At 40.8% G+C, this 27211-nt stretch overlaps 2 protein-coding genes across 2 annotated transcripts in view; both read right to left on the reverse strand.

Annotated features, from left to right (window-relative positions):
* Positions 1–308: 308 nt before the first annotated feature.
* Positions 309–12542, reverse strand: ndufb4 (NADH:ubiquinone oxidoreductase subunit B4). Its single transcript, XM_041211728.1, has 3 exons — positions 12261–12542; positions 8508–8657; positions 309–465 (listed from the first exon to the last, which is right to left on the reverse strand). Exons 1-3 carry the CDS (start codon positions 12435–12437, stop codon positions 406–408), a joined length of 387 nt encoding a protein of 128 aa, XP_041067662.1. The 5' UTR covers positions 12438–12542; the 3' UTR covers positions 309–405.
* A 3838-nt stretch (positions 12543–16380) lies between these two features.
* The window catches only part of LOC121290957 (fatty acid amide hydrolase-like), a 79404-nt gene continuing 68573 nt past the window's right edge, over positions 16381–27211 (reverse strand). Inside the window, exons 17-20 of the mRNA XM_041212029.1 lie at positions 26973–27048; positions 23545–23629; positions 19086–19173; positions 16381–18507 (exon numbers count right to left, since the gene is read on the reverse strand). Of these exons, the coding sequence (XP_041067963.1) occupies positions 18397–18507; positions 19086–19173; positions 23545–23629; positions 26973–27048 (360 nt within the window). The 3' untranslated portion in view covers positions 16381–18396. The remainder of the gene's footprint in view (positions 18508–19085; positions 19174–23544; positions 23630–26972; positions 27049–27211) is intronic.

The following is a 27211-nucleotide window of genomic DNA, read 5'->3' on the forward strand; positions in this document are numbered from 1 at the left end:
TCACTCCTTGAATCCTACCTCTTTGACCAAGCTTTTGGCCAAATATGTTATGTGGCTCGGCATCAAATTTTACTACTGTAAAAACAGCTCAAAATGTTTTATTACATTTATGGTACAATATAAATGAAAGTTGTTAAAATATTCAGCATTCTGCTTCTGCAAAATGAGTAGGGAGTAAAACCAAAAGAACCCTTCATGAATTGTTACAGGAGTAAAAGACAGAAATAAAGTGAGAAAAAAATAGCTGTACTACCACTTCCTTTTTATTTACATAACGGGATTTTGCAATGAAAGGCAAGGACAAAGAATAAATTAAATCAATGTTTATTTAAAGCATAAGGACGTTTAATTTTTGCATAACATACTGTACAATTACTGGTCACATGTCATCTCTGCTAAAAGCACTCATGACGTTAGACTAAATGGTCGCTCCATTCCCTCCTTGATAAGCTTTTCTTTACCGTCCTTGAAAGAAAACAGAAGCCATAAGTTAGATACGATTTCAAATACACATGAAATATAATCAACTATATCACATGATGATTATTTAAAGAATTATATCAGGTGTACACCACAAAACAGGCAATTTGGCTTACACAGCCTCTTCATTATACCCCATCAGCATATCCTTCTATTCCCTTTATTTGAGTTCTTTGAGGATGTTTGTTCGTCATCAATAGGATGCCAATGACTATCCTTGAGGATGTAACATGCAAAGTGGATATGGTAAACCAGTAGATGCAGTGCATTTAGACTTCCAAAAAGCATTCGATAAGGTGCCACATAAAAAAAGTTCCTACGCATAAGAGCTGGAGGTAATAAGTCAATTCTCTACTCATGCTGACATAACTAACAGGAAACAGAGTCCAGATAAATGGGTCATTTTCGGATTGGCAAACTAACTAGTGGGCTGCCACAGGGATCAGCGGTGGGGCCATAATCATTTACAATCTATATTAATAACTTGCATGAATGGACTGAGTACTTTATAGCCAAATTTGCTTATGAGACAAATGATAGGTGGGGAAACAAGTTATAAGCAGGACACAGTCTGCAAAGGGATATACTTGAGTTGTGGGCGGGCAAAAATTTGAGAGTAGAGTGTTGAAAAACGTGAGGCTATGCATGTTGGTGTTAAAAATAGAAAAGCTAATTATTACTTAAATGTAGAGAGACTACAGAATACTACAGTATAGAAGGATCTTGGTGTTCTTGTGCGTGGAACACAAAGCGTTAGCATGCAAATACAGCAATTAGGAAGGTGAATGGAGTGTCGGTTTTATTGCAAGAGGGATAAAGTATAAAAAAGGGAAAGCCTTGCTACAAATGTGCAAGGCATTTGTGAGACTGCACTTAAGAGTTTTGTGCACAGCTTTGGTATCCTTAGTTAGGAGGGATATACAAGCATTGGAGGCAGTTCAAAGAGGGTTCGCTAGGTTGATTCCTGGGATGAAGGGGTTGTCTTATGATGATGAGTTGAGCAGGTCTAGTTCCATTCTTATTTATCTAATCGTAGCCACAGAATCATTTGCAATGGCTTCTCTTCCTGCACCCACATTGTTCCCTCTGTTGTCCCCCAAAGATCTATCCTTGGCTTGCTCCTGTTTATCATCTACATGCTGCCTCTCAGCGACATCATCCGAAAGAACATTGCTAGTTTTCATGCGTAAGCAAATGACACCCAGCTCTATATCATCACCACCACCACCTCTCTCAACCCCCCGCTGCTGCAAAATTAATCGGGCTGCTTATCAGACATCCAACACTGGATGAGAAGTTTCTTCCAAAGAAATATTGGGAAAACTGAAACCCATTTTCTGTGTCTGCTCCAAACTCTGTTCACAACCTGCTGACTCCATCCCTCTCCACAACAACAGTCTGAACGCAACTTTAGTGTCACAATTGACCCTGAGATGAACTTCTGACTTCATAGTCACGCCCAAGACTTATTTCACCTCCGTAGCATTGCCCAACTTACCCCTGCCTCAGCTCATCTGCTGCTGCAATCCTCGTTCATGCCTTTGTCAACTCTAGATTTGACTATTCCAATGCATTGCCGGCTGGTTTCCCACTTTCCAGCCTTTGCAAAGTGGGGGTCATCCAAAACTCAGATGCCTGTGTCTTCCCTGTCAAACAACATCCTGATTTTAAAATTCTCATCCATGTTTTCAAATCCCTCCATGGTCTCACTCCTCCTTATTTCTGTAACCTCCTCCAGCCCCACATCCCACCGAGATATGTGCCCTCCTCTACTTCTGGTCTCTTTAGCACCCTGATCTTAACTGCTCCACCATCGGTGGCCACAATTTCAGTTGCCTCAGCTCTAAGTTCTGGAATACCCCTTCTACCTTCTCTGCCTCTCTTTCCTCCTTTAAAACACTCCTTAAAACCTACTTGTTTGACCAAGCTTCTGTTTAATTACCTAATATCTCTTTATGAGGCTCAACGTTATTATTTTGTTGCATAATACTCCTGTGAAGCCTTGGGATGTTTCAATATATTAAAAAGGTGATACATAAGTAGATGTTGCTGTTGTTTTGAAAATAAATATATTGGATTCACTGCATTACTCTTGTCTACTCTGTTGCTTTTACAAAGAATTCAAGAAAATTCTATAGCTTCATTGTTTATGGACTTAATGAATGCCATTTCTTTAGCTTAAATTTTACCCATATGTCTTTATTCATGGTGTTTCATTATTGGCTGGTTTGTTTTGCCTTTTTACTGGAATCTTTTTCCTCCTGAACTCTAATGATCGCCATTTTAAGTATTATTCCAATGTTGTTCTATCTTTTGTTTGCTATTTTTCCCCCCTAGTTTATCTTCTCTAATTCCATTCTCATTCCCTCAAAATTCACTTTATTCCAATCAACTAGTTTGGTCTTTTAATTATTCAATCACCCATACATATTATTGTCTTTTACTCATTTCATAGGTTAGCCTACAAAATTTCTTTCTCCACTATTGAGTGGTCTGTAGATAACTCCTATTAAAGGTGATTTCTTAGCTATCCTTTGTCTAAATCCATATCGCTTCTGTTTCTATTAAGTCCCTTTTTTCTATTGCCATTGTTAGCTCTAATTAGTGCAGCTACTTCATAATCCTTCTTCCTTCCCTTTTTAAAAAAAATAGATTATATTCTATAATATATAACTGTCAGTCTAGTTCTTTATTAAGCTATGCTTCAGTTATCTCAATTGTATCTGGTTCTTTGCTATGAACTACTGCCTTCTATTTCCCTGTGGACATTGCTATACAGGCAATTTAAATTTTGTTTTTATTTTTCCACTTACTTTATTTTTAAGCAGTCATTACTGGCAATCTGTAACCATATTTGTTCCTTGGATGTTTGTTACCCTAATTCTTTGCCTTGGTTTGAATTTTACTCATCTCCTATCGCTTTTTTAGTTTGCTGAATGCTCTGGTTAGCTTTTACTACAATTAGCTAAGCTAATAGCCCTCCACTCCACCAATCTCCTCACCACCACCACCAAAAAGAATGCATTATTCAATTAAAAGGCATCTAAGACAGAACCAGAAATTATGATAATATTAATTATGAAGATCTCATTTTTAATTTAAATAGAATTTCAAATTATTTCACAATCATGTTCAATACGCAAGACTTCTGATTCTAATAGAAAATGGCCACCAATTGTTTAGTAATCTGATGCCTTGCTTTTACCTGTCAATGTCTTATTAATCACATTAAGGTCCAATGACACTTTATTAAATGACAATTACATTAAGGCAACTGCATTGTTGAACAGGTGATGGATATTGGTTCACAGTGTAGTGGTTATCACGTTTGCCTCACATGCACAAGATCCCCGGTTCAAAACCGGGTAGAAACACTATAAATGGGGACAGGCCTTTCATAACCAATGGGCACCATGGGGCTGAGGTGCCTTATTGACCCCCATAGTCATGCTTTATTTTGAATTTTGTAAGTTTCCTTTAAGATGTAGTATCCCTTTAAGGGGCTGCCTTTTAATTTGTTCTTTAATTTTTTAATTTAGTTTATTTGGTTTTATCAAAGTGGTATAAATGGGGGTAGTCACTTTAAAGGACTGTCCTCCTGTTCATTTGTTTAATTTGATAATTATCTAATTTGTTTTTCACTGGTTTATTTCAAAAGAATATAAATGGGGACAGGCCTTCCACACCCAGTGGGCACCGCAGGGCCTGGGGTGTTCTATTGATCATAGAAACTAGGAACAGGAGTAGGCCATTCAGCCCTTCGAGCCTGCTCCGCCATTCATTATCATCATGGCTGATCTTCCAACTCAATAGCCTGCTCCTGCTTTTGCCCCATATCCTTTGATCCCTTTCGCCCCAAGAGCTATATCTAATTTCTTCTTGAAAACATACAATGTTTTGGCCTCAACTACTTTGTGGTAATGAATTCCACAGGCTCACCACCCTGGGCGAAGAAATTTCTCCTCATCTCAGTCCTAAATGGTCTACCCCGTATCCTCAGACTGTGGCCCCTGGTTCTGGACTCCTCCACCATTGGGAACATCCTTCCTGCATCTACCCTGTCTAGTCCTGTTTGAATTTTATAGGTTTCTATGAGATCCCCCTCATTCCTCTGAACTCTAGCGAATATAATCCTAACCGACTCAATCTCTCATATGTCAGTCCCGCCATCCCAGGAATCAGTCAGGTAAACCTTCATTGCACTCCCTCTATAGCAAGTACATCCTTCCTCGGATAAGGATTCCAAAACTGCACACAATATTCCAGGTGTGGCCTCACCAAGGCCCTGTATAACTGCAGCAAGACATCACTGTTCCTGCCCTTGAATTCTCTAACTATGAAGGCCAACATACCATTTGCTTTCTTTACTGCATGCTTCACCTGCATGCTTACCTTCAGCAACTGGTATATGAGGACACCCAGGTCTCATTGCATATTCCCCTCTCTCAATTTATAGCCATTCAGATAATAATCTGCCTTCCCGTTTTTGCTACCAAAGTGGTAACCTCACATTTATCCACATTATACTGCATCTGCCAAGCATTTGCCCACTCACTCAGCTTGTCCAAATCACACTGAAGCATCTCTGCATCCTCCTCACAACTCAGCCAGCTTTGTGTCATCTGCAAATTTGGAGATATTACATTTAGTTCCCTCTTCTAAATCATTAATATATTTTTTTGAATAACTGGGGTCCTAGCACCGATCCCTGCGGTACCCCACTTGTCACTGCCTGCCAGTCAGAAAAAGACCGGTTTATTTCTACTCCTTGTTTCCTTCTGCCAACCAGTTTTCTAACTATCTAGCTCAATACACTATCCCCAATCCCATGCGCTTTAATTTTACACACCAATCTCTTATGTGGGACTTTGTCAAAAGCCTTCTGAAAGTCCAAATAAACCACATCCACTGGCTCCCCCTCATCAACTCCACTAGTTACATTCTTGAAAAATTCCAGATTTGTCAAGCATGATTTCCCTTTCATAAATCCATGCTGACTCTGTCCGATTCTGCCACTGTTTTCCAAGTGCTCAGCTATTAAATCTTTTATAATGGACTCTAGAATTTTCCCCACTACCAACGTCAGGCTGACTGGTCTATAATTCCCTGTTTTCTCTCTACCTCCCTTTTTAAATACTGGGGTTACATTAAAGTACTCTGGGATGTAGATTATCAGGCCCTGGGGATTTATCGGCCTTCAATCCCATCAATTTCCTCAACACCATTTTCCTAGTAATACTGATTTCTTTCAGTTCCTCCCTCTCACTAAACCGTGTTCCCCAACATTTCTGCTATGTTATTTGTGTCCTCCTTTGTGAAGACAGAACCAAAGTATATATTTAGTTGGTCAGCCATTTCTTTCTTCCGCATTATAAATTCCCCTGTTTCTGACTGTAAGGGACCTACATTTGTCTTCACCAATCTTTTTCTCTTCACATACTTTTTAGTCAGTTTTTATGTTCCCGCAAGCTTACTCTCGTACTCTATTTTCCCCTTCTTAACGAATCCCTTGGTCCTCCTTTGCTGAATTCTAAACTGCCCCCAATCCTCAGTTGTTGCTTTTTCTGGCCAATTTGTATGCCTCTTCCTTGGATCTAATACGATCTCTAATTTCCCTTGTAAGCCATGGTTTGGCCATCTTTCCAGTTTTACTTTTGCGCCAGACAGGAATAAACAATTGTTGCAGTTCACCCATGCGCTCTTTGAATGTTTGCCATTGTCATCCTTTTAAGTAACGTTTCCCAATCCATCATAGCCAACTCGTGCCTCATACCATCGTAGTTTCCTTTATTAAGATTCTGGGCCCTAGTCTTAGAATCAACTACGTCAGTCTCCATCGTGATGAAGAAATCTATCATATTATGGTCGCTCATTCTCAAGGGGCCTCACACAACTAGATTGCGAATTATTCCTTTCTCATTACATTTCTCCTTACTCACGTTTTATTTTGAATTTTGTAAGTTTGCTTTAAGGTTTGTCTTTGTTTTTGCAGCATCCTCTTAAGGGGCTTCTTCTTAATTTGTCCCTAGTTTTGTTTGGTTTAATAAAAAAAAAAGAGTATGAATGGGGACAGACCTTCCATGACCTGTGGGGACTGGGGTGCATTACTGACACCCACAATCACATTTTGGTTTGACCTTTGTAAGGTTCCTTTGTGTTTGTCTTTTGTTGCATTCCCCTTTAAGGGGCTGTCCTGTTTAACTGCTCATTTGATCTTTTGTTAATTTGTGATTTGTCCCTTTTTCTATTGATTGTTTTCAAAAAGAGCATATAAATGGGGGACACAAAATCACATTTAATTTGATTTTTTGTAAGTTTCCTTTGTATTTTTGTTCTTTGGTTACAGTGCCCCTTTTAGGGGTACCCACTTTTATTAGCTTGTTTGACTTTTTGTTAATTTGTCCCCCTTTTTGTTCATTAGTTATGCTCAAAAAAGAGTATAAATAGGGACACTGAGGGGAGGAGGAACTCAGAGCTGTCTTGGAAAAAAACCTGTTTAAGCTACAGGCTAGCTTCAGACTCATTCTTCCTCAAAATAGAATTATTGGAACTAACATTAGCTGCCCATTTTTGTGCACACCTGGGCCTGGCAATGGAGTAAAATCAGATGTTCAAGGGCTGATCCCAAATCATCTGTTCCACAAACATAACGGTAAGATTTTTCTCTGCCACTGTCACTACTAGCAGCATTCAACACATGGTATTGTGGCCTATTTGTAGTGGGTCAGGGGTGCTCCACTGTTAAAGGCCACGAGAAAAATTTGCAGCTAAGTCTACAGGCATTTTTCAAAATTAATTTAATTTTGGATTGATTTTTGGTAGCTTTTTTGAAAGTTTATGGTAGCTTTTTTCAAAGTTTAATCTTGCAGACTGGAATTGAGGAATCTATGGCACCTCTCATAAGCCTTCTGCATAACTTTGCTTTGAAGATCAGAAAGACTACCAGAGGTGCCCAGTGGAACAAGCACCATAGAAAGCTCCTGGCCCCCATCCAATGGTAGTCATACTGTGACGTATGCAGACCCAGGTGCAACGACTTCACCATCTCCCCTCAGAACTGCTTTGGATGGCTTTGTCAGCTTCACAAAGCAGTAACTTACAGATAGCTGTGTGCAGGAAAACCTACAGCTGACTAAGATGCAAGTCCACTGCCAAATGAGTGCAACCATCACGGTCACCCTTTGACAACAAAATTAAATCAATCTCCTGAAATGTATGCAACCTGCACAACACCAAGGTTCCTACTTGGAAATCATTTTGCTACCCTTTCACAGGCATTCCCTCTCTTACACCAAATCATTGGGTAGATACCCTGTTAGTGACAGCACTGCATTGAAACCACATTTGACAACTTTCCTACAACCTGAAGTCACTATTTCTCTCCTCAGTGCTTAGTGAACTTTTCAGTTGTAGCACCTACTTCAACACTGGCAGGAGGTTCTGAGGATGCTGGCTGACCATTTTCAGCAACAGCCTTTGCGATACTTTCTTTAGTTTTGGATCACATCCCCTTCAAAAAGAAGTAGAAAGGGTAAAGGTACTTTGCATGCCATCACATGGAATTTAAGATCTCAGAAAGCATTCCTTAATGTGTGACATGCGACTTTCTCCCTCAGGCCAAGATCATGTCCGTCATGGGCCTCCATCACATTACAGTCCTCAACTGAAGCATCTTTAAATTCATGAGCTCTGTCCACTGAAGATGCATCTACTTCACTGAACCACATAAAATTACTGTCTTGATCCTTTCAGCTGCTGCTGCAGCATTGAATATTGCTCACAGAGGTGACCTACCTATAGAGCTCAAGGTCTGCCTGGAGTCCGCCACACATGTATAATGAAGGCATACTGAGGGCCAAGTCTCCACAGTATAATATTGACTGGTGGGAGTGAAGTCCAAGTGCATTTCCAATAATAGTTTAGTCAATTAGGAAATCCAGCCTAGAGTAGTCCCACATTCCCCCCTACCATTTCATCAAATTTCATCTAATTATTTCCCAATTCTGCTTCATTTTCACTATTCTTACCCGATCAGTTTTGAAGACGTAGTACCAGACAAATAGAGGCACTACACCACAGAGAAATCCCATCAGTGAAGTCTTAGGACTTGGACGAAAATTAGGATAGATGTGGTTCAGATTGCGAGCATACACCCATCGAGTGAGGGCTGGGTCTTCCTGTAAAATGCAAAGAAATTGAAGCAAATTATTTGTTGGAAAGGACCAGAAGCATTCAAACTTAGAGTAAGTTGAAATGAAATAGATGATGGCGAATTTTGAGCAATCAATTGGTACAAAATGTACATGTTTCAAATAAATTTTCCTATGAAACATTGAAGAGTGTTCATCAAGTTAAGCATCAAGTTAAGCCACAAGTTTCCAAAGTTGCCCTGAAGAAGCATGGTCAGATGCAGCATTGCTGCCTCATTCATGCTCCAACTCTAATCTTGTGTAACAATTTTATTTTTCACAAAAACCAACTTTATGACTTGAGATTAACAACGTGAAGCAAACTGCAAGCAGTTTTGTCACCTACATACATTAGGGAATAAATTAAACTGCTGAAATTCATTTGATGTAGAATGAGGAAACACTTAAGCAACTTCTAATTTTTATATGCACATGTTAGAGTATGACGCATAATTTTAGGGAGCTTTTCTTTTACTGGCTCTCAGAATGTAGGTGGCCAAATAAATGCAAATTCTTGTTGCCATTGGCAAGGCCACATTTACTGCCCACACCTAGTTTCCCTATGATGATGGTGGACTTTTTTTTCCCCCATTCACTCAGACATGGCCATGGCTGGCTAGGCCAGTATATGTTGCCCATCCCTAACTGGCCTTGTGAAGGTGGTGATGAGCTGCTGCAGTCAGTCAATGTGTTGTAGAAGGGCCCACAATACTGTTAGGAAGGAAGGGAGTTCCAGGATTTGACCTAGCAACAGTAAGGAAATGGCAATATAGTTCCAAGTCAGGGTAGTGTGTGGCTTGGAGCGGAGCTTGCAGGTCCTGGTGTTCACATGCATCTGTTGCCCTTGTCCTTCTAGGTGGTGGAGGTTGCGAGTTTGGAAGGTGCTGTCGAAGGAGCCCTGGTGAATTGCTACACCAAATCTTGTAGATGATACACATTGCTGCTACTGTGCAATGATGGTGGAGGAAATAAATGTTTAGGGTGATTGAGACATCAATCAAGCAGGTTGCTTTATCTGGATGCTGTTTTTGGAACTGCATTCATCCAGGCAGTGGAATATTCCATCACACTCCTGACTTGAGTCTTGTAGATGGTGGAAAGGCTTTGTGATGTTATGAGGTGAGTTACATGGCTTACTGTTATAGCCACAGTTCAGTTTCTGGTTAATGGTAACCTCCAGGATGGCGATAGTGGGGGATTCAGCCATGGTAATGCCATTGAATGTCATGGGGAGATGGTTATATTCTCTTTTGGAGAAGTCATTGCCTGGCACTTGTGTGGCACAAATGTTACTTGCCACTTATCTGCCCAAGCCTTAATATTGTCCAGGTCTTGCTGCACATGGACACAGACTGCTTCAGTATCTGAGGAGTTGCAAATGGTGAACATTGTGCGGTATTCAGCGAACATCCCCACTCCTGACCTTATGATGGAAGGAAGGTCATTGATGAAGCAGCTGAAGATGGTTGAGCCGAGGACACTCCCCTGAGGAACTCCTGCAGTGATGTCCTGGGACTAAGATGACTGAACTCCAACAGCCACAATCATCTTCCTTTGTGCTAAGTATGATCCAATCAGTGGAGAGTTGTCCCCCCACCGCCCCACCCGATTCCCACTGACTTCAATTTTGCTAAGGCTCCTTTGATGCAACATTTGCTCCAATGCTGCCTTGATGTCAAGGGCAGTCACTCTCACCTCTTCAGTTCAATTCTTTTGTATTTGGACCAAGGCTGTAATGAGGTTAGGAACAAGTTATTGCTGAGTAAGTGCCACTTGATATCACTGCAGATGACACCTTCCATTGCTTTGCTGATGATCAGCATAGATGGATGGGGTGATAACTGGCCAGGTTGGATTTGTCCTGCTTACTGTGGACAGGACATACCTGGGCAAATTTCTACATTGCTGGGTGGATGCTAGTGATGTAGTTGTAATTGAACAGCTTGGCTTGGGGCATGGCAAGTTCTGGAGCACAAATTTTCAGTACTATTGTCAGAATGTTGTCAGGGACCATAACCTTTGCAGTACCCAATGACTTCAGCCATTTCTTATCATCACATGGAATGAATCAAATTGACTGAAGACCAGCAGCTGTAATGCTGGGGACCTTAGGAGGAAGCAGAGATGGATCATCCACCCATCACTTCTGGCTGAAGATTGCTGCAAATGCTTCAGCCTTGTTTTTTGTACTGATGGGCTGGGCTCCCACATCATTGAGGATGGGGATATTTGTGGAGCCTCCTCCTCCTGTTAGTCATTTAATTGTCTACCACTATTCATGACTGGATGTGGCAGTCTGTAGAACTTGGATCTGATCCACTGGTTGTGGGATTGCTCACCTCTGCATGCTGCTTCCACTGTGGCTTACAAGTAGTCCTGTGTTATAGATTTACCAGGTTGACACCTTATTTTTAGGTATGCCTGGTGCTGCTCCTGGCATCCTCTCCTGTACTCTTCATTGAGCCAGGGTTGAACCCCAGCTTGATGGTAATGGTAGAGTGGGGGATATCCTGGCCTATGAGACTACAGATTGTGGGTGAATATAATTCTGCTGCTGTTGATGGCCCACAGAACCTCATGAATGCCTAGTTTTGAGTTGCTAGATCTATTTGAAATCTATCCCATTTAACATGGTGGTACTGCCACACATGATGGAAGGTATCTTCAATTTGAAGACAGACTGCATCTCTTAATTCCAAATTTATTAACTGAATTTAAATTCCACCAACTGCTGTGATGAGATTTGAATAGCTAAGTCAACACAGGGTGTAACTACAAATTTCATTCCACTGTCCCACTCTGTTCTCCAATGTTACTGACATTAAGTACTTGGTGGAGGAATGAGGTTGGGGATGTCTGGGCAAATATAATTTCCTGCTTTACCATTTAAGTGACATGACATGGACCAGATTAAATACAGTAGATTGTCCACATATTTTTTAAGAAGTTGAACAATTTACATTTATATAGCACACTTAACATTGCAAAACATTCCAAGGCACAAAACAACTATATCAACAAAAACATTTTTTGGAACAGTAAGCTTCGGAAGATATCAGGGTAGATGAGCGTAAGGCTGACCAAAGAAATAGGTTTTAAGGAACAAGTTAAAAGTCAGAGACGTAGAGTTTTAGGGTTAGAATTCAAGAGCTTAGGACCTTAAGGTTAACAGAAACCACTGCAGTACTTCGCCAAGCGTAATCATGGACCAACCCAATGGAAGTCCATGGTCACCAATCCCTTCTTGGGGCACAGCAACTGAAGGAGGAGGAGAATCTTGATAGCGGAAAGCATAGCCACCAATGGTAAAGCAATTAAAATTGAGGATAAAAAAGGCCCGAATTGGATGAATGTAGAAATTTCTAAGGCCGCTCACTTACTTTCCTCCCCCCACAAGCCGGCCTCACACTCCAGGATCCCCCTCCTCCTTCTTCCTTGACCTTTCCCTCACTTACACCCTTCTCCCACACCCCCTCCGCAGACATGTCACCCCCACCACCCACCCCACCTCTCTCACCCCTTCCCCTTCCCCCTCCCCCTCCCCTCCTTGTCCTTCCCTCCAACCCACTTCCCTCTCTCCCCATCACTCACTATCAGCTCGGTCCGCCTTGGGTTGTTGAGCTGGCTCAGATATTGCAGCTTGAGGCGGGCACGGATGGCGAGTCTCTCCTCTTGGGCCCGGCGCTCCTCTGGGCTCAGCTCCAGGTACTCGCGCGGATCAAGGGTTTGAGGCAGGGAGGCGAGCGGCGCCTCTTTATAATCCGCCATGGCTTCAACAAAAACTTTATTCACAAACGCCGACCGGTCAGGAGTCCTTCAAATATAACTTTATTGACAGCACAATCGGCAAGCGCGCGAGTCCTGAGCATGCGTACCGGCTGCACTCTCTGCCCACAGCGCCCCCAAGGGCCTGGAGGCGAAACCAGAGAAAGAGAAAGGACCAGGAAAGTAGGAACCTTCAACATAGCAACAGAAGATGCTGAGGTGAGTAGCAATGCAAAGGGTTTTGGCGACTTTGGTAAAGGAAAGTGTCTTGTTTCATGTTACTTCGAATGGCTCTGGCAGCTGCGAAAGATGTTGGCTTCTCAGGATTTCTTGTTGCTTGTGCCCGATATGCATATCTTTGTACTGCAATATTATGGAGAATGCAGGTGTCCATGATGCTGTGAGAAATTGTGGTTGGATGTTCCCAATCCTATCACTGCTCCACTATGCTCAATTGGTGCCTAATTACGGATCTCATAGAGATATAAACCTCATTTTATCTACACTCAGCTGGCATGGAGATGTCACCAAAACAGGTTCCAATCTTTGACTTGCTGGGTATCTACAAATGGTGGCAGGATTCACGGTTATAAAAGGATTGCCCCTTTTCTCCATTCTACCTCTGGAGGCCAATCTTTCAGCCACTACGCTTAAATTCTCTTCCTGAAACCATTTTCCCACCTACCTCCTTCCCTGCCATCACCAGATCTCCTATACACCCTACAACTGTAGTTTCAAACTCTTCACCTCTGCTTTCCCACTTGGTCCCAGTATTTATACACTGTTAAATGTTCAGGCATTTAAATGTTGGGCGCTACAGAGGTCATGCTTTCAAGTGTGGAACGGTTTATTGTTACTCTTAATGGTGGAATAAAATTTTACAAGGCAGTAGTATGGTGAGCAATGCTAAAAATGCTATTTTAATGTTGCTCGATTTGTTTTTCCTTCCAGATTGGATTTATCAGAATTTCAGGGGAAAATTCTTTACCCAGTGTAGTTAGAATGACTCACTACCACAGAGAAGAGTTGAGGCAAAAGCATAAATGCATTTGAGGAGAAACTACATAAACACATGAGGGGGAAAGGGATAATGCTAATGGGATTAAATGTAAGGCAGGTGGGAGGAGGCTCATGCGAGCATAAGCACCAGCATAGACACATTGGGCCTAATGGCCTTTATCTGTGCTATAAATCGATAAATCACATTGTCAGACAATAGCTATGCATTATTGAAATAAACCATGTCCCATGTACAGGACACTTTTGACTGTAGTAGCATAAAAAGCTTCATTGGCATTACCAATGACACCCTGAATTTTATGGAATTCTTTAAAAATTTAGAAGTCTCCTATAACCTTATGTTTATTTGCAAAGTGATGTTACTGCTGGGTTTGGCAACCAAGATGGCATGGATACACCAATGACCCTTTACTTATCATTTTAAGCTAATTTGAATTGAACCACATTTTAGGCATACTGATTCAGTTCCCACTCGACCCATAACTAAAAATCCTGAGAAGTATCAATGGGCCAGGGACCATCCTCATGGAGTTTTCACTCCTTTTTGCTCTGTATTGGAAATATACATATGATGCAGAGGAAAATCAATCCACTAGAGATTAATGCAGGGTGGAATTGGTGAACAATTAGAAAGGCATAGATTGACCAAGGATGCTCCACATGAACTTGTAAAAGACAGATTCTGCTTGAGTTATTTCACTGATTTTTAAAGAAATTATAATAACTGTTGACAACATGGATTTTTTGGAAGAAATTTTGTATGATCCACATAAAAAATTTAGAAATTAAGGCATGTGATATTAAAAGTAATATAAGCACATTGATAGGGAGATGGTTGGGGGTAAAAATTTACGAGTAGAAGTAAATCAGAAAAGATTGGTGGGATGTTGGCAGTGATATGCGAGAGATTTCTTTATTGTAAAGAGTAAGATGCTCAAAGGGTGTTTTCAGAAGAGAGAACTTGAAGTGCAATTACAATGGTTGTCAAGAAAGTGAAAGTACTAATAGAAGCCATAAAATTACTTTATACATAAAGACATCAAATAGAAAAAGCAAGTTAAAATCACAGAATTGAATTTTTTTGTTGGTATAAGGACTATAGATTCCCTCCAACAGGATGGCATTTTCAAGCCCCAAAATCACATTGAAGTTGGTGAAGATTGCTTTAGGTAGGGTGTTGTCACATCAGATATAAGTGATAAATTCTGAAGTGTAACAAATGTTCAAAAAGAACCAGAATGTACCATTTTTAATGTGCAAATTTAAAATCATCAAGGAATTGAGTACAAATCCTCCTAGAAATCCACCAACAAGGGCTATGATTTGGGAGTAAGCGTGGTTGGGAATAGACAGGGTAGAATTTAGTGTATCTAGTTCTAAGTTTACAGTGTACAGGGTGGAAAATTTAAATAATGTTCACATTAAAGCCACAGGACTGTCAGTAAAAAAAATTGACAGGTATTTACTATAATTTTCTGTATGATTTTCCACAAGAGACATATTTTGTTATGAACGTGAGGTTTTATAAGACGGTTATTTCGTAACTGCCTATTTAATTCAAGGTAAAAAGAATTAGTGGAGCCAGATAGTTGGGGAGGGGGGGTGCTTGGTGAAGAGAGAGACCGCTGCTGTGAACAGCAGAAGAAAAGGCTTTTTTCTGTTAGCCACCAGACAGGATGCCAATGGGCTTGTTCTTTGGTCAAAGAGATGGGACTGTGGAGATTTAAGGACAGTGGAAAATTCATCCTGGAACGCTGGGACAAGGAGTGGGCTGGAAGTCAGTTCAGGAATGCTCAGAATACAGAGGGAAACTACTTTTGATGGACACTAGATGTTACAACTCCGTAAAAAGGGGAGAAGCGAGCTCATTGGAAACTTTCGACTGATTTCTGTAAAGACTACAATTCTGTAAGTGCAGTGTGATATATAATCGCAGAGCTGGGTTTTCAACTATGTTATGAAGGGGAAATATCTTTTCTGTAGTTTGGTGTATTATTTGCCTACATTGAATAAACAATGCTGATTTTAGTTTGTTCCTGTAAAAGTCTTAAAATGTGAAATCTTGTGTGCTCATTTGAGTTGGTTACTGGGAATACAAAACTCTCAAATTTTCAGTTTATAAAGGGATCGTAACAACATCTATAGCTCAAAGAACAAAGAGATCAGCTTACAATTTTGATAGACATTGGTAAAGTACCAGTATAGTGATACAGTAATTTGCTGAAACTCTGTCATGATCATTGTTGTTCACTTGTATGCTTTTACTTTACTTTTTATCAAATCTTAATCATATGTTGCTTAAAAAAAGGCGGGGGGGGGGCTGAACTTCTGTGAAGTGGCAGAGTCAGATTGCCACTCTGCTCCTACCTTGAAATCTTTGGACTCAGGCGGGATGAGAACTGTGCAGGGTTGCATGTTCCCGGGGTCTTCAGTCCAGAGTTTCAGAGTCAGAAGCAAGGAGGCCACGCCACTTTTTGCAGCATTTTCCCATGGGAGAGGAGACTCATGGGAGGGGGAGTCCCGTGGAGGTTGGGGGGGTGGGTGGGTGTGGGTCAGTACAATTGTTACTCTGAAGCTAGAAGTGGTTTTATTTTTTCTGACTTTTTCTAGGTAACACACAGTCAGAACCATCTGATGTTTGTGATTTAAATTGCATTTTCAGATGGTTCCCAATGCAGGGCAATGACCCAGGGGAAATTTGCACTTCCCAAGCAATTGCCATGCAAACCTTACCTGGGAACTTCTGGAAGGGGGTTCCCCAGAGCATCTTTGGGATACCCCCCAGTTACGCTGTCCTGGAGCTCAAAAGTTACAGCCCCATGTCTTTTATAAATCGCTTTGCCAATAAGTGACAACAACCTGCATTAGTTCGGATAGTGAAAAGATCTTTTTATTAAAAATCAAAATATTTTCAAGTCACAGATGCTGAATATATACCCAAAAAGCTGCTGGGGCTCATCATACTCATCTGAAATACTTTATTGGATGGTCTATTGAATTTAACAGATTCATATGAGCAGCACAATTAAGTGGTTGGTCTGTCAAGTCACAATAGTACAACAGCAATAGTTAGAAATACAAATCATCAACAAACATTGCAGGTGCAATATAGGATTTCTATTCAAATATGTAATAAAAATTGTGCTTATCTCAACTGTTCAGTAACACTCACTGGACCTTTTGATTTCAGCATGGAGTGTAAAATGGGCAATATCGGATTGATCACCTGTTAGATACCCCATCTGATTCCTCTTCCTAATGAAGTCAATGTAAGGGAAAATTGGGCAGGTTGTACAACAGGTAATCAGTCTAATATCACCCCTCCTAGACCCCTGCCGAAATCTAAAGTTTGTAGCAATTTTCCTCAAATCATCTTAGCAATTCAAATAAAAGAATGAGAATTTCACAACATAAAATGCAGAACAATTTAAGGGAGACATACACAGTTGCTATCATAGCGCTTTATCAATTGTGCTAAAATAGCTTGCCAGAAAGTTTTGATGTTGGGGCAAAAGTCATTTCAAGTTGAAGTATCTGCAATGCTTATTCAACTCACTACGAATGTAAAACTCTATAGATAGAACACCTTTGAGAATGGGACAGTGAGTCTCTCCACTGACAGGCAAAAGTCAAACTCTCAGTGGCTTAGTAGCTACTTAGTAGTATCAGGCAAACAAAACTATTAGGTAAGATAGTTCTGAAGAAGAGTCATATTGGACTGTTAAATGTTTCTCTCTCTCCACAGATGATGCCAGACCTGCTGAGTTTTTCCAGCATTTTCTGTTTTTATTTCAGATCTCCAGTATCCACATTATTTTGCTTTTATATTAGATAACATAGTGTTTTTCAACATTAGAAGTTTGGTTATTTAAGATTAACTCATAACGTAAGCAGCAAATGGACTTTAAATCTCTCTACATTATAGTAATTTGTTAAATTACATTTCTTATGATATAGGAATAAGAATTTAAATAAAAATCAGTTTTGTAATTTGTCTTACAGTCCTGAAAACTCCTGGTCATTTCCAGGCTAGCTTCAACTGGTAAGAACGTCACGTTTCATGTTTAAGGTGCAGAACCATCTTCATCAAAACATAAACTTGTGTGTTTTCTCAGATGCTGACCAGCTGTGTTAGTAACATGTTCTGTTTTTGTTTCAGATTTCCAGCATTTAGCTTTCTATATATATATATATATATAGGTTTAATCTTTGGAATAACTCATAATAACTTAAGACAATAATATTTATCTATCATCAAAATCCAGAAGTATGCATTTGAATTGTTCCATACGCTAAGACGTACACATTTAGGTCAGGCCTATAAAGGAAACCAGGCAATGCTGCAAGAATGAACACAGCTGTTTAACATGATGTTACAAGTCGCAAGTATTTCTCTGAGACTCCCAGATTTAATGATTAAGCTGCTCACTATCATCAAAAATTGAATTATTAGACACCGAAGTTCAGTATATTGACCTTTAATTAGGTTCTCACTACGAATTAAATTGCTCCTTGAAATCATTAGTTTGAGCTGGATTATTTAAATTGAACTACTGTCAATTCCCTTAACATGATATTATACTCCATGATTTGCATTAGGTTATTTACTGTATGTGCATAAGTAATCATCTTAATCTTACATCCTTCTCAACAGCCAGCAGCTTACAGGTAATTTGTAAAAGGAAAGAGAAAAGCTGTATCTAGAACCAACCAATTTGGCCTCCCAACAGGAGGACTAACATGCCGTACAACAAAGAGAAATGTATCAGGATGAATGCATAGTTTTTCAGCAGGGGACAACTTGATGAAATGTTTTTAAAAAGAGGCAGCTTCATATTTCAAGGTATTATAAACAAGAATTAAATGCTTCCTGCAAGTACATGAATAGGAACATGGCTTCAATTTGTAAAACACAACAAATCACCTCGAGGTCCTTAATGCTTCATTGCAGAAGATCATAATAAATCTGAGGTTTCTTCGTTTCAGCACGGAACTGTTCTACCTTCATTCCAACTTGGAAAAGAATTGCTTCATCCCACCATTTACCCATAATCTGGGAGAAAGAATCAGAATTATTAATGTAATTGCATATTTTTCAATACAAGGGCAGACAATATGATTCCAATGCAATGGTATAACATAACAATGCACAACTGGCTGGGAAGACAAAGAGGCAGAGCTGGGTATTCTAGTGTGATCTGGGAGCTGAAAGCTACTGGTAACAATTAATGGGGTACAACTCGGGGGACGGAGAGCAAACAAATAATCTTATAGTAGAAAGATTCCAATTGTTTGCACTGATTTCTGCCATGTTTTAAGCCATATTTTATGTTTTGGCATATGCCAAGGTCAAATCTATCTCCACTCAAGCTGATTGATCCTGATTACAACATATTCTGAATCTTTTCTGTATGTTGCATTTCACATTTTATAGGCCACGGTTTCATTTTTGCATTTGGAGTCTTCCAAGATTGGCAAGCTCATGCAGTCACATCACAGAACAAATGGGGGGCTTGCACCTTTGACCTTAATCATTGCCTTGAATCAGATATAAAAAGGAATTTTTGCCTTGTTTGCTCATGATCACTTTTCCGGGGCATTTGCATTGACATTGAGAGAATGCGACATTACCTGAAGGTTTATGGGTAGCCTAGAGGAGCTGTACCCGACTGGAATCACGAGAGAAGGAATTCCTGTCAAATTTGCAAGCTGCATATATCTGAGTTGAAAAATATATTAGCCAGTTAGATTAAGAATTTCCACAGTTTATTTGGTTATGGACTTTTGTATATATCCAATCATATTGTGTACTCTTACTTTTTTTCTTATTGGTTCAATAACAACTTTATGGTCTGGTATAGGTGAAATGCAATCTAGAGCTCACCATACACCATCAGAATAATGCATATTTCCTACTACAGTGTAGAATGTCTGATTTACACTCAACATTCTAAATAAGTGCCACTGCAAACTGACCAGGGATAACTAAAAGACAGAAGATATCATTTATAATAAATTAACCACAGAGTACTTGGACCAGGTGCAATACACCCTACAGTTAGGTGAACATATGGCAAATATTCATTTGTACCCAAGGATTGCCTTTTTCCATTCTTCGTCCCCTTTAATATTATCATAACAATGTACATAACAATCTGGCCCATGTCACTCTCTTGCTGACCTTCTCACTCAACACACTGCTGAGGGCTAATCTTGGTAATCCCCTACCTGTCTAACTCACCCTTCCCATTGTTGATCCTGTGGACTCCACTAGTGGTCAAACTATCAATGCTCCTCTCCACATCTTCCTCCATGATGTCTGTTCACTCCTGAACAAAGCCCTTGCAATCCATGAGTTTATCATGGTTGCTTTGACATCATGGTCTAGGCAGAACCTGGCTGAGGCATGGTGACATCATCTTCTTAACGGAAGCCTCCCTGCCTGGCTATAACTTCCACCGCTTGCCTCGCCCAGACTGTTCTGTTGTTGGTGTGGCTCTTCTAACCAAATCTCACCTTCGTCTGTCCCCTTACTCTTCTGGCATTTTCATCCTTTGAGATCTCAGCTTGTTCCATCCCTCTCACCTTTCATTCAAAATACTCATTCCCTACCATCCACACAATCTTCTCAACAAGCCATCCTTCAGGCTCTGTAGTGAGAGACTTCTCATCCTAGGTGATTTTAACCTCCATCTTAATTCATAATGTTCTTTCTGCACCGAGTTTACTGCCCTCCTATCCTCCCTTAATCTCACCCATGTAAATTCCCCATCCCATAGTCACGGCCAATTGCTTGACTTTGTCATCTTGTGTGGGGTGCGCTACCCCGTAGTATCAATCACAGGTAATGACACTTTCTTGAATCGCTCTCCACCCACATCCCAGTTCCCCCTCTAAACTATACTTCCTCTGGATCCACCCCAGGGGAAAATAAAACCTCCCCCAATTTACTTAGTGCTGCACTCTCAAACTCCCAACTGTCTGGCCTTTGGCCCTCCATTCACTACTACATTTCTGCAGCCCCATTAAAACCATTATTCACTCTCATTCTGACCATTCCCCTGGTATGGCCCTCAAATTCACTCACTTAAGTCCAAGGGACACAGAACTGAATGGATATGGCTGGTTTAGCTGGGTCTGGTTGGATCACAAAGCACTTATTGGGTCCTGCTAAACTCACATGCTAAACTTCTCAGTATTTCAGGATCATATGGAAATGCAAAGTTAAACCCCAGCTTCTTTTCTCTAACAGCAAGCCATCCTCTTAAACCAGCCTTTCCATGTTTCCTCCATCCTCGCTTCCAAGGACAAGTGCAAGGAGCTCATGGAGATTGAGACCAGTTGATCAACTGCCTCTGTCACTTCCCTCCCTTTGCTTGGCCTACCGGGTCAAACTTTGTCTAAGGTTCCCCTCTGCCCTAGCCCTGAACTTGTCTCTCCTTTCTCCTTCATGCCCTCTCAGAGTTCATTTTGTCCATGAGACTCCCCTCCTGCTCTGCCAATTCTAGTTCCACTGAACTACTGACCACCGAATGTCCCTTCCTGGTTCCCATGTTAGCCAACATTGTTAACTGTTCTCTATCCTCAGGTTCTGTCCCTTTCTCCTTCAAATCTGTCATCATCTCCATCCTCACTTCCCTCTCCAAAGTCCTTGACGGTGTTTTTGCCTTCCAAATCTGTACCCATCTTTCCCGGAACTCCATGTTTGAATGCCTCCAATTGGGTTTCCTTCCCTGCCACAGTACTGAAACAGCTCTTGTATGAACATACGAATTAGGAGCAGGAGTAGGTCATTCGGCCCCTCAAGCTTGCTTTGTTATTCAATAAAATCATGGCTAATCTGATTTCTCCACATTCCCACCTAATCCCATAACCTTTCACCCCATAGTTAACAAGAATCTACCTATTTCTGTCTTAAAAAAAATTCAAAGACTCTGCTTTCACTGCTTTTTGAGGAAGAGTTCCAAAGACTCATGACCCTCTGGAAAAAAAATAAATTGTCCTCATTTCTGTCTTAAATGGGTGACCCCTTATTTTTAGCAGTGACCCACATGTATTCAATTCCCCTCAATAAATGATAACATTCTATTAGTCTTCTTTATTACTTGCTGTACCTGCATACAAGCCTTTTGCGATTCATGCACTAGGACACCCAGATCCATCTGCATCTCAGCTTTGCAATCTCACACCATTTAGATGATATGCTTTTTTATTCTTCCTGCCAAAATGGACAATTTCATATTTTTCCACATTATAGTCCATTTGACAGATCTTTGCCCACTCACTTAACCTATGATATATATCCCTTTGTAGCCTCCTTATGTCTTCTTTATGAAGCCACAAATTACATTCTATTTGAATGTGACTAAGGGAAACTATTCCTCCTTGGCATTCTCAACTTATCTGCAGCCTTTGACAGGTTTGATCACACCATCCTCCTCCAATGCCTCTTCACTGGTATCAAAATGGATGGGACTGTACCCATCTGGTTCCATTCTTATCTATCCAATCATACCGAGAGAATCAATTGACTTTCTTCACATTCCCACACCTTTGGGGTTTCAAAACGACCTACCCTTGGCCCACTCCTATTTCTCATCAACATGCTGTCCCTTGGCAACATCATCCAGAAGCCCAGCATTAGTACTGTCCTAACTCACAGCAAATGCCATTGATCCCCTGTGCTCATTGTCCCACACAAGTTCCCAGTCAAACAAACAATGTCTTGATTTTAAAATTTTCATACTTAATTTCAAGTTCCTCCATGGCCTACCCCTCTCTATCTCTGTAATTTCCTTCAGCCCCACAACCCTCAGACATTTGCACTCCTCTAATTTCAGCCTCTTGGGCATCCCAATTTTAATCACTCTACCAAAGGTGTCTATGCCTTCAGGTGCGTAGGCCCAGCATGTGCACTGACCACACCTTGCTTCACCTCACCACCAATTCTCTTGACTCCTCCCCTGCCTCTAAATTGTCAGACTGCTTATCCAACATCCAGTACCGGAAGACCAGAAGTTTGTTCCATTTAATACTGGGAAGACCAAAGCTACTGTCTTTGCTCCCTTGCCACCCATTCCATCCCTCTCCCTGGCAATTGTCTGAGATTGAAGTAGACTGATTGCAACCTCTGTGTCATATTTGACTCCAAGATGAACTTCCAACCTTATATCTGCATCATCCCTAAGACCACTTAATTTCACCTTTGTAACATCATCCCTCTCTGCTTCTGTCTCAGCTCATCTGCCACTGAAACCCTCATTCACGTCTTTGACCTCTGTAAATGGAGGTCATCCAAAACTCTGCTGCGCATGTCCTAACTCTTAGCAATTGCCATTGATCCCCTGTGCTCATTGTCCCACACAAGTTCCCAGTCAAACAATGTCTTGATTTTAAAATATTCATCCTTGCTTTCAAGTTCCTCCATGGCCTCCCCATCTCTATCTCTGTAATTTCCTTCGGCCCCACAGCCCTCAGACATTTGCACTCCTCTAATTTCAGCCTCTTGGGCATTCCAATTTTAAATTGCTCTACCAAAGGTGGCTATGCCTTCAGTTGCCTAGGCCCGAGACTCTAGAATTCCCTCCCTATATCTCTCTGACTTGCCTTCCTCCTTTAAAACATTCCTGGGTGGAGGATACATGGGGCGGGGGGGGGGGGGGGGGGGGGGGGGGGAGGAGAGAGAAGAGAATGGAAGGGCATATGGAGTATGAGGGGGCATGAAGGGAGCATGGTGTGGTTTGGGGGATAAGAGGGGCATGGGAGTGGGGTGAAGTTTAGGAAGCATGAGAACTGTATTGGGAGCTGGGCTGTTGATCCCGAGAACTGAGTGGTGCCTTCTAGTCAGCTTGACTCCGGACTCTCAAACCTCCCACCCATGTATCTTAAAGACTAAAATATGGCGGGAATAGGGTTTGGAGGTGGGTTCAGGTTTTGGAAGCTGCAAAAGAGCCCCAACTCATGTTTGGACTCATGTCCAGGCCCATTTTTTAGCTTTTATTTAAGTACAGCCAGCACTCTATTTAACTGCAGAATGTGTTAAGTTATCTGTTTTTCTTGATATTCTGTATCCAAAATCCCTTATGCTTACCTTATTGTGCAGAACAAGGTATGAAAATCACTGCAACCTGTGATGAAGTCGGAGGGTTCAGAAGGTGGAGCAGTACAGGGTATAGCTAGGAACATACATAAAAATATAACACAATTAACAAATCTGCCTGTAGGCTAATCAAATGAAGACTTAACACCATAGAATCAGTGGTAAATTTGCTAATACTGCTTACTAATCACCATCTTTAGCATCCTCTTCTATAACAAACAGACATATTTGTCCCAAATTGCATGCAATGTTAGTCTGTGGCAGCATCACTTACCTGTGAGTGGCATCATCAAGTAATTCAGGACACTGTCAAAATGAAATTCCCCATCTTAGCTGCTATTTTACACTTCAAACAACCCCCACAGTAAACATGAAATACTGTGGTTGCTATTGATGCCTGTACTGTCTTTCTCATCCTCTTCCTCCCTCTGATAAAAGCATAATATGTTAAAAGATCAGTCTCAAGTTACAACATTCTTGAATTTTGAGGATGCAACAATCATAGCCTTCACTCTACTGAATACAATGACTGTTCCTTAAATATTAAAGAATGTTTATCTTGTACTACTAGAAAACCACAGTGGAATACAAGGTCAGTTTTGAGATTGGCAAATTGCTTTATGTTGACAAAATTTGGATGAGAAGGGACCAATACTTATGTTTTTTTTAAGCCTTTTTATTTGTTCTTAATCTAGATTATTTCACATCTCATTTTACAAGTCCCAGTGCTCCCTTACTTGGGAAAGGTCTATGCCAAAACTTAAAGTCTTGGTAAGATTGCAATGTTTCTCTTGCCATTCCTGCAGTTACCTCTGGTGCCCCCATAGATGTTTCTCATTTTTCATGTACATGCTGCCCTTAGTGACATCATCCGAAAGCACAGAGTTAGTTTTCACAAGTACACTGGCAACACTCAGCTGTATCTCACCACCATGTCTCTCGGCTCCTCCACCGTCATTAAAATATCAGTTTGCTTATCTGAAATCTTCTACTGGATGAGCAGAAGTAAATGATAATTAGCCATAGTCCAAAAAGGACCATAATCATCTCTGAAACATCCTCCAATTAAATATTGGGAAGAATAAACCCATTGGCCGGGATTTTCCAGCTCCTTCGCGGGTGAGGCAGCGCCCCAGCCAGATGTCCAATGACTTGCATCAGGACCGGAAGATCCCGGCGGCGAGCGGGTGCAGAAAATCCGGCCCATTGTTTTTGGTCCCCACACCAAATTCCACTGACTCCATTCCATTCCCTGGAAACAGTCTGAGATTAAGCTAGTCCATTCGCAACCTTGGTGTCACATTTCATTCCGAGGTAAGCTTCAGATCTCATATTTGTGCCAGTCACTAAGACCGCCCATTTCCATCTCCATAATGTTGCTCAGCTTTGCCCTTGTTTCAGCTCATCTGATGCTGAAACCCTCACTCATGCCTTCTTTACATCTAGACTCAACTATTCCAATGCACTCCTGGTTGGTCTCCCACATCCTACCTTCCATAAACTTGAGGTCATCCAAAACTCTGCTGCCTGTGTCTTCCACAGCAAGTCTTGTTCCCCTATCACACTGTGCTCACTGACATACTCTTGGCTCCCTCTTCCTTATTTTCAGATCTCTCCATGGCCTCACCCCTCTCTATCTCTGTCATCTCGTCCAGCCCCACAACCTTCTCAGATATCTGTGCCCTTCTAATTCTGGTGTCTTATGCATCATTGCTGCATCTCTGGCGGCTTTGCCTATAATTGCCTAGGCCCCATGCTCTGGAACACAGTCCATGCACCCTCACCCTCTCTACCTTGCTTTCCTCCTTTAAGATACTCTTTAAAACCTATGTGGCTCAGTGTCATGCTTTATTTCATAATGTTCCTGTGAAGTGCTTAGTACATTTAATTTTGTTGTTGTTGTGATTGCAGAAGATGTGCAAAATAATAAAAATACCAGGCATAATTTGGTTGTTTAAGGTTCGTGGATTTCTATGAGGATGTAACTAGTAGAGTTGATGAGGGGGAGCCAGTGGATGTGGTTAATTGGACTTTCATAAGGTTTTCGACAAAGTCCCACATAAGAGATTAGCGTGTAAAATTAAAGCGCTTGGGATTGGAGGTAGTGGACTAAGATGGATAAAAAACTGGTTGGCAGATAGGAAACAAAGAGTAGGAATAAACGGGTCTTTTTCTGAAAGGCAGGCAGTGAGGAGAGTGAGAAATTTCTTTACCCAGAGAGTGATGAGCCTGTGGAATTCGCTACCACAGAAAGTAGTTGAGGCCAAAACATTGTATATTTTCAAGGAAGAGTTAGATATAGCTCTTGGGGCAAAAGAGATCAAAGGATATGGGGAGAAAGTGGGAGCAGGCTATTGAGTTGGATGATCAGCCATGATCTTGATGAATGGTGAAGCAGGCTTGAAGGGCCGAATGGCCTACTCCTGCTCCTATTTTCTATGTTTCTATATTATGCCTCCATAGGACCTCATTCCAGTCACTGGAAATGGCAAGATATCACAACAAACATCATTTTAGCTTTTGCAAATAACTTTTTTTTAAACTTCTGTGAGAGTCTTCCCTAATCCAAGCCATCTTTTGGAAGCTTCAAACCGGTTTTCCTGATAGGCGTTTCAAACTGAATGATTCCATTTCATAAGCTCTTTTGAAGCCAGTGATATAACATTTTGCCTTTTTCTCCATCATTGTAGATGGAGCAGCTTCTTCCAGATAATTTCAAATTGATTCTTGAATTCAAAGATAATAGCTTCTTATAATATCCCAGGCAAAATCACTATAGAAAAATCTAGATCCAATATCTATGAATTCTCTCTACTGACATCTGAAATTTGGTGAAAAACATGGCAAATGCAATGGGAATCATCCAAATCATGCCTTGTTTCAGTCTCGTTTTTAAAATCAGGATGGAAGTCCTCCGTTGTGCTCTTTATATCTATCTCAGTGTACAATGTGCAATAACAACGCAAATTGGTACTTATAAATTTCCCAAGATTGGTTGCAGTTTTTTGTTTCCCCAGAGAACAATATCATGTCAGGCCCTAGACTAAGAGACATATGAAGTAAATTGCTTACCAATGTGATATAGTATTGGTTGCTACAGGTATTGTCCACTTAACTTGTGAAAATTGTAAAATATATTATTATATAAACTATTTTTATTAAGTCTGGTTGGAAAGGAGGTTCTTCCCGCTGTTAGCTCATTGGTTGATAAGTCCGAAGTCAGAACACTAAGACCTGTTGGTAATAATGACACCTTAAAACATACCCAAATTAACTGAAACACTTTACTTGTGCTGCAGCAGCCCATGAAGACAAAAAGTTTTGGATATTCTTGGATTAGGGAATCCATATTAAAATGATGTGTATACTTTATTTAATATATTAGTTTGACACTGCATTGGACAAAAATATAGTCTTACCTGGTGTGATGATGCATTGCACATCATTGAAGATTTCTTTCAGGAAGTGCATAGCTCGCGATCGCTGACGATTAGCCTGTGCAGAAGCGCAAGAAGAATTAGTTGGCATTTTAAAAGCCTGTCTTTTACATAAGGGGAAGATACACATCAGAAAGTTGCAGAGCAAGATAAATGAAATATGTTGGGTATGATGTAAACAGAACACCCCTTGTTATCCTTTCACCAAATCTCAAATCCTC

This window comes from Carcharodon carcharias, chromosome 18 (assembly GCF_017639515.1).
Source record: "Carcharodon carcharias isolate sCarCar2 chromosome 18, sCarCar2.pri, whole genome shotgun sequence".
In the NCBI taxonomy this organism is placed as follows: domain Eukaryota; kingdom Metazoa; phylum Chordata; class Chondrichthyes; order Lamniformes; family Lamnidae; genus Carcharodon; species Carcharodon carcharias.